The sequence below is a fragment of the Sinocyclocheilus rhinocerous genome, unplaced genomic scaffold, assembly GCF_001515625.1.
Source record: "Sinocyclocheilus rhinocerous isolate Xijiao unplaced genomic scaffold, SAMN03320098_v1.1 scaffold133, whole genome shotgun sequence".
Taxonomy (NCBI): domain Eukaryota; kingdom Metazoa; phylum Chordata; class Actinopteri; order Cypriniformes; family Cyprinidae; genus Sinocyclocheilus; species Sinocyclocheilus rhinocerous.
The window spans coordinates 114,918-123,138 of NW_015628317.1; the positions used below are offsets into that span (position 1 = coordinate 114,918).

At 35.7% G+C, this 8,221-nt stretch overlaps 2 protein-coding genes across 4 annotated transcripts in view; one reads left to right on the forward strand and one right to left on the reverse strand.

Moving 5' to 3' along the window:
* Positions 1 to 2,045, reverse strand: part of LOC107737369 (NGFI-A-binding protein 2-like) — a 13,219-nt gene extending 11,174 nt beyond the window's left edge. The window contains exon 1 of the mRNA XM_016548849.1: positions 1,409 to 2,045. The gene's annotated coding sequence lies outside the window, so the exon portion shown is untranslated. The remainder of the gene's footprint in view (positions 1 to 1,408) is intronic.
* A 1,711-nt stretch (positions 2,046 to 3,756) lies between these two features.
* Positions 3,757 to 8,221, forward strand: part of LOC107737354 (dnaJ homolog subfamily C member 14-like) — a 15,259-nt gene continuing 10,794 nt past the window's right edge. For 2 of the 3 annotated variants that reach the window (XM_016548831.1, XM_016548833.1), the window contains exons 1-2: positions 3,757 to 3,852; positions 5,697 to 7,014. In XM_016548831.1, the coding sequence (XP_016404317.1) occupies positions 5,911 to 7,014 (1,104 nt within the window). In that variant the 5' untranslated portion in view covers positions 3,757 to 3,852; positions 5,697 to 5,910. Of the gene's footprint in view, positions 3,853 to 3,920; positions 4,134 to 5,696; positions 7,015 to 8,221 lie in introns of those variants that run through there. The other variant, XM_016548832.1, reaches the window with a different exon arrangement.

The following is an 8,221-nucleotide window of genomic DNA, read 5'->3' on the forward strand; positions in this document are numbered from 1 at the left end:
AATCATTTTGAAACATTTAAAGCAGGCAGGGTTAACCTTACAATGGTACTCAATACTGTCAGACTTTCAGAATCCTTCATCATCATTTGAATTAAGATTATAATTTATTTTTAAAGTACATCCACCACAAAAGCACCTCTTTTTACTTTGAGATCGTTCTGAGGTTAAATACAGATTTCAAACCATAACAAGGAATAGTTTAATAGCTATGATACTGTTTTTGAAATCAAATCTTTGCATGACAGGAAAGATAGGCATCTAACAGTTAATCTTAAAAAAAAGCATATACATAAACCCAAATAGGAAATAAAACAGTTATCGTATAAACGTGTCCTATTCTGTGTCCTAAACTCCTGAAACATTGGTGTCTCATATTTTAGAGCAGTCAATGCAATTTGGGAAGAAATCAATTAAATCTGTATGTGGGTGTGTGTTGTGTGTGTGTGTGAAAATATTCAGATGTAACCCCCTTTGTAACCATTAACATTTTCATAAGTAACTGTAATTTAATTACACATTTTTTTCTCAGTAACTGTAACTGATTACAGTTACATTTATTTTGTAATTAAATTACATAATTCCGTTACATGTAACTAGTTACTCCCCAACACTGTATGTGACCCTGGACCACAAAACCAGTCATACAGGTCCATTTTTTATTATTATTGAGATTTATACATCTGAAAGCTGAATAAATAAGATTTCCATTGATGTATGGTTTGTTATGATAGGACAGTATTTGGCCGAGATACAACTATTTGAAAATCTGGAATTTGAGGGTGCAAAAAGATTACAATATTGAGAAAATTGCATTTAAAGTTGTCCAAATGAAGTTCTTAGCAATGCATATTACTAATCAAAAATTAAGTTTTGATATATTTACAGTAGGAAATTTACTAAATATCTTCATGGAACAAAATCTTTACTTAATATCCTATTGTGGCATAAAAGAAAAATCGATCATTTTGACCCATTCTATGCATTGTTGGCTATTGCTACAAATATACCCCAGCGACTTATGACTTATGAGGTTTTGTGCTCCAGGGTCACTATTAGGCTACAAAAAAACTCTTAGCCCTAAAAGTTGCATGTTTTGTGCATGCCATGTATAAGCTACAGCAAAAACATGTTGTAGTCACAGTAGCTGTAGAATGTTTTATTTGTTTTATGTTTTTATGTTTTATTTGAGAATGTATCTTTTTCTGTATCTTTTTTTCAGCTTGCATATTTTTAAATTTCACAAATAATGATCTAGTTTATCTACGAAATTCCCTTCATATGCTCATGAGTTGTTGTTGTTAAATATAACCCGCAGTAGTAGTTTTCCTCTGATCATTGATGAAGATAGTAGCTAATTGCTCAATGTAGATGACTCGTCAGTAGTTGTGTAGGGCAGGCTACTACTCACCTCGAGAGGTTTCAAGACAGAATCCAGGACAGGATCCAGCAGAACACTTCAGCTTCCAGTAACCAAACGACCGACTCTATCAGATTCTGAAACTCAACTCAATATCAGTCAAACTTTTCCTTCTGTTAAAAGACTTGTATCTTTACGCCTCTGACGCGTAATTTTTTTTTTTTTTAGTTTTCTGTGCTTGTTAGACCTTATTCTACAGATGTGAGATTGGACTAAAATGTTCTTGAAACTCTGGTGTTGTCTCGGCTCTGCTCTGCTGTGCTGGCAGTAGCGGTGAGTTAATGACGCTCCTTTCGCTGCCTGTGTGGGCGCGAGAAACGCGTGGGCGGACTGCGGCACGCCATCTGACCGAATAAGAGCCTTCCTCTCCGGTTTGAGCGCCTCTCGCTTCAGGGTGTGGATGGACGGGGAATTTTGTCCGTTTCACTGTTTTAAGCTCAGATCTGTACAATGTGAAAGCCAGCCGTTTAGGCGCTATACAGCACGACGGAGCCCCACTATAATGAGTATCAGATTTAATGCATGAACAAGCATGAGTGCAGTCAGTCGGTTGTGTGGAAGAGCGCCGGAGATCACCGAGTCTGTGGGCGGTGATCGAGCTCAGTGACGCGGCTTGAGCAGCGGGATTCCCCGGCACCTCAGCCTCTGACTGGTTGCTGCGCTCATTTAAAGCACAGCGTGGCCTGTGTGCGTGTGTGTGTGTGTGTGTGTGTGTTTGTTTAAAGACTGACTGACAATCTTTTTTTTCATACACCATTCTTTTTGATCTATTTCATATGTTTTTTATGTATTCATTTTAAATAGAACTTTACAGAATACGAATAGAATGGTTTTATTTTTGCGTTATTTTGTATATTTAGGACACATAAACCGTTAGCTAAGCCTTAGCAAGACAAATGAAGTTCAGTCTCCTCCTCTTAATGTCACCATAAATTGTCAGTTAAACATGTGGCATATGATTCAGCTCAGCTGATTTATTTTACCTCTGAATAATAGAACATATTAGTACTTGTGCATATTTTATAAACAATATTTATAATAGGCCTATATTATATATAATATTTATATATTAAAATATATATATTTTGTGCGTATATATTTTATTGTGCATTTGGATTTAAACTGCACAAATAAAACTATAGGCTACACTCAATTTTTTCAGTCAACACAGTTGGCATTTGATACAGTGTTGTTCATGTTGAACTGTTTTAAGACCACTTAGCAAAAGTCAAGGCAGTCACTGAAACAACAATGCCCCCTTGAGAACAAAATTACACAAGATATGATAATGACACTAAACTACTATCTATCTATCTATCTATCTATATATCTATCTATCCATTCTTTTAATATTCATATATATTCATTTACTTATTACTTTTCATTTCACATCATTTTTTTCTTTTATTGTGTGGGACAATGCTGTGAAGCAGTCCTTTTACTTGGCTAAAACATCACTTGATAAAGACTGAAAGACTGAGCATCAAGAAAGATACGTTAATCAATAAACGTATGTAATCATACTCATTTTACTTTGACTTTATCTATTGTTTCCTTTTGACTATCAAATAAAACTTGGATATCAGGCAAAACTCTGTTAATGAAGCACTTTGAGAAATATTTAAAATAAATAGGTTATAATAGTAGCCTATTTATTGGGTACAGCTTTTAGATAGCTATATGCATCAGCATATTCATAAGCTCTGCAGTTAATTTAGAGAGCGAAATTATGAAAGAAAAATATATGTTGGCAGATGTAAGAAAAAAAATGCTGTGATAAAATAATTGATCAATGTTGTAGTGATTAATTATTCTTAAAGGGGTCATATGATGCAATTTCAAGTTTTCCTTTCTCAACATACCAGCTTCATCACTGTGTCTGTCTCGCGACTCTGTTCTGGTCTTTACATTTATTTTGAAAGATGAAGCTCGTTACACCAAATACACAAAATAATGATCTTTAAAAAAGCATCATATGACCCCTTTAATTTTAATTGTTAATAAACTGTGGGCTGTTGTTCTGCTTGCAAACTTTGCACTGTAGCTAGCAGGTTTTTACGTTGGCTTGAATAAAATGAGGAGCCAAAATAAAATATTGATGTAAAATGGCTTTTTAATTAACATTTGCTGTAAATGGTGGTTTTAGGCTACATTAATGCATTATGGATGAGTGTTTCAACTGTAACTGGACTGGAACAAATGCACTTGTATTTATGACCAATTGTGGAAAATAAAAGCTAATTGTAGACATTATTGATCATAATTTTATTTTTAGACAGTTGAAAGAAATCGCGTATCGTGACGCCTTCCTTCCCATCCAGTTAACAGAAGGCAGGAAAGGGTTACTTAAACGGAAGTGACGTTTCAGCGCTCGTGCTGTACTCGGAAGTGAACAAGAATGAAGAGAGAAGGACAGTGAAAGCAGCTAAAGATAGGTGAGAAGACAGGCTGAGCTGCTTCAAACTCATCTTACACCCGAGATAAACTTTCCTGTCTATACACTGTTCTTGTAGAGTAGTAATGCAGCACGGCTCGCTGTGGATGCTCTTCTGTTAGCATGCCTGCTAAAGCAAAACAGCATCGTAAAGCAAGAGTTTAAACGAATATAAAGATTATTAAACTTAAACATTTACAGCAACAAGCGCCGTCTGTAAAACCTCAGTGAGCAGCATTTGAGGAGTCGATGCTCATGCACTTTATCAGGACTGAGTGTTCAGTAAGTTACAGACATGTGATGTTAGCATGTTTACATGTCATTCTCTGGTACTTCCCTCATGGGTGTGATATGCTTTTATTGCTCAAAAATCTTCGTGACAACCCATAATAGGACTGAATGTTATGTAGTCTTAACTGTGGGACTTGACATGTAGGTCAGCTAACTTGCTGACACTAACAGTGAAAGGTCTTACTCATCAAACTGCTAAATTACCTCTTTAAGTTCTATAAACAAGAATTTAGTAATTCCACAAATTGTAAATGCATTGTTTGGTTGTCAAAACATACAAGCCAGTAGGTTTCATGTGTATTTTTTATCGGTAACACACACAAAAAAAACATGCCTATATTGGTTTTCCACAAATCTGAATATAGAAGGCAACAGTAAATGAAGCATCTTCCATTAAATTTTCTCTGTATGATATTACAAAATATCTTCAAGTTCCAAGCCATGAAGTATCAAAAAGTATTAGAAAAATGAGTCTGGGAACTGCTCCGTGAACATGCTTTGCAAGTGATGTTCTCGAATCACAATTAGGGCTGCACAATTAATCGAATTTCTAATCGCGATTACAATAAAAATATAACACTGCCTAGTATTTACTCTTTGAATTCAATATGCACTGATTCTTATTTAAGCTACAAAAAGTTACTTCGGTAAGAGCAGTGAGTGATTTTCTCTTTGTCTTTTGTTCATGGCCCCAAATATTGCAAGCTGTAGCGATATGCATATTGCGATATGTACATTTGCGATATTTCGATAATTTCGATATATTGCACAGCCCTGCTTAAGATGCTTTTTTCTTTCTACATGTTATCTTAAGGGGTTTTCCATTGTTTTCATTTTAGTTTTAGTATAACATTATAATACCATGCATATTTTTACCTTTTTATTTAAAGAAGAAACCAATCCAATGTATAGTTGACATTTGAGGCTTAATACTATAGAAAAGCAATAAGTTTTTCAGTTAGTGTCTTTGGCTTGTTTATTTTCATAAAAAAATATGGCATGCAGTTGCTTCAAACAAAGGTGTAAACATTAATTTAATCGTAATTTATAATCGCAATTACAATTTCAAAGGAATAATCGACAATTATGATTTTTGTCATAATCGTGCAGCCCTAATCACAATGGTGCAATATAAAACTATTGATTTACAATTTTTGATTATAGGGTAAAAACAGTACTATATCAAGTGTATTACATCTCTTAAGGAATATCAGCTTAATTCCACTTCAGAATAATTAGAAATTACTTGTGTCTACAGAAACATCTATCAATGCTTAAATCACAATCTGGATGGTAGGTCTTTGTTGAAAAGTTTATATGTTATCATTAAAAAATTCAATGGAGGAAATAAATGGGATTTTTGCTTTTTGTTTTTACCCTATGGTTGTGTTGATGTTTGTGTTGGTTAGCTCCTTGTATATAGTATATAAAAAGTTTTTATTAAAAAAAAATTTTTTTTGTAGTGTAGAATTTGAAACGTACGGTTTCAAATATAAGGACTAGGTTCATATGCACTATTTATTGTACATGGCTAAAGTTTCTTCTCATTTGCAGGGGTTCAGAATGCCGCCGTGATTTGGAAATGTCTCTTATCGTCTGCCATGCTGGACTTGCTGAAGACCCCATATTGTGTTTCTTTTGTAAATATGAGACCGTTGTTAAATACAGTGCATGCATGTCTAAGTCTGCTGCCACCCTGAAGCTCAAGATGGATCTCCTCATGACTGTTTTAAGCCTGAGGGAGTGACCCTTTGGATATTTGAGCAATATGGAAGAAGACATGGCTGTACAATGGGATACAGTGGAGCCGCCCATTGTTTCTCTGGCCAGTCCGTGTTATGGAAATGACAGCCATGTGTTATCATCTCAAGCACCTGACTGTGAACATGAGGCGCTTGATGTGCTTGATTTTGATTGTGAATTCCCTGATGAAGACTTTGATTTGGAAGTAGATGAGAATGAGGAGCAAAATACCAAAACTGAAGATTTGAATGATGATCAGGTGCAAGATGGGATTTCTGAGAAGGACAAGGAGAAATTTGAAGGAGGGGGAAAAATTGAATTGGAGAGTGAGTTTGGAGGCAATGGGGAGTCTAGATCCCGCAATGCTGGGACGGGTAGGAAAGGAAAGTCCAAAAAGAGTGGATCAGGGCAGGGGCCTTGCGATCAAACACCATTGTGGACATCTTCCATGTCTCATAAATCCTTCCTTGCATCCTCTGGGCCCAGCAGACACAAGCAGCTGAAGCGACGAAACCAGCATCTGCAAAATCACAGCCGCGTACGAAGGACAAACGGGATCCAGCTGGTCGTGGTGTGTCGGGATTTCCTGGCAGATTTCGTCAGCCCCTGGTGCATTTCCTGCATCCATATTGTTGTGGAGCTCATCATCTCTTTGACCCACCGCTGTGGGGTTGCTGTTGAATCCTCTGCACTTGCACTATACGACTTTGGAGCACACATGCTTTCCAAAGTCACAGATATTCCAGGCATGTCGCAAGATTTGAGGCGAATCCTGGACTGGAGCTGGTGTTCAAGTGTAGCTGTAATAGAAAGCATTGGCAGGTCTGCTCGTTGGGCTCGACATGCTCTACTTTCTTGTTGGAGATTTGTTTGTGCTGCACTAAGCGCTGGCTCTCAGATGTTGAGGTGTATTGTGGGAAGGCTGGCTGGAGAGAGAGGCAGGCAATGGTGGCTTGCCCTTCAGAGCAGCAGGGTTTGGAGGAAAGTGTCAGATCTGAACACAAGGATTCATGAGTGTTTCTTTAAAAAAGGCGTCGTGAATGAAAACTCGAATCCGGAGTCTCCCAGTAGGGGGGCAGACAAGTGGCAGCCTGGTGAAGAACTGCAGAGACTGCTGGCACTAGCCAAGGTATTGATGTGTGTGTTCTTTGAGAAAGAAGCATTAATGTCTGATAATATAAAAGTTATTTTAAATCAGAACTATATGTTGATGTCTTTGAAAATGAATGATTATATTTTGATTTGGGAGAAAACTGTATTATGATCTTATGTTCTGATAACTCGATTGCAGCATCTGAGCAAAACCTATGGCTTTCTAAGTATATAGTATATATTTACAAGTATTTACGAGTATACATTTCTAAGTTTATACTTTCTTAGTATAAAAAGTGTTACCTGTGTAAAAACATAATTTATACAAACGTATATAAAATATTTCACATACTAATATATGTATATACAGTGGGTACGGAAAGTATTCAGACCCCCTTAAATTTTTCACTCTTTGTTATATTGCAGCCATTTGCTAAAATCAGTTTGTGTTAAATGTAAAAGTATCAAGTAGACATTACAAATTGTAGCTTTAGAAATAAATATTTTATTTGATTTAACATAACATTTATTACACATAAATATTTAGGCTACAACGGCCTAACATAAACTATGGAACACAAAAGAAGATAATTTGAGAAACATCTCAGTATTTTTTGTTGTTCATACAATGAAAGTCATTAACCAAAACAGCTCTGTATCAACTGTCTTCAAAATACCTTCTTCTATGTTCCACAAAAGAAAGGTTTGAAACGACATGAGGGTGAGTAAATGATGACAGAATTTACATATTTTTTTGGGTGAACTATCCCTTTAATGTTTTTATTTTTATTATTACTATTATTATTATTATTTTTTAATGAAATTATATTCGAAATAAGAAACTAAATCTGCCAGCAGGTGGCGGTAAATGCGAGTCATTCATTCAACGGCTGATTCATACAGGAATGAAGTAAACGGCTCTCTCTATGAATGAGTCTTTGAATCATTAGTTCATACGATTCGTTCAAAACACGGATTCATTCAGAAACTAAACACCGCTGTGTTACTCGGAGACGCAACAGTTCTGCTGTGGCTTTAAAGGTAATATATTCTCTGCAAAATTTAACAAAAACCCATAATATTTGGTTTAAAATATAACTGCTGCTCGATGACGCACAACATTTCTGCTATGAATTTAAAGGTAATCAATTCTTTGCAAAATTGAGCAAAACACATTGTTTAAAATAAAATATTTTTTCATAACTAATTAAGTTAACGCGTTAAACTGACAGCCCTAATATATA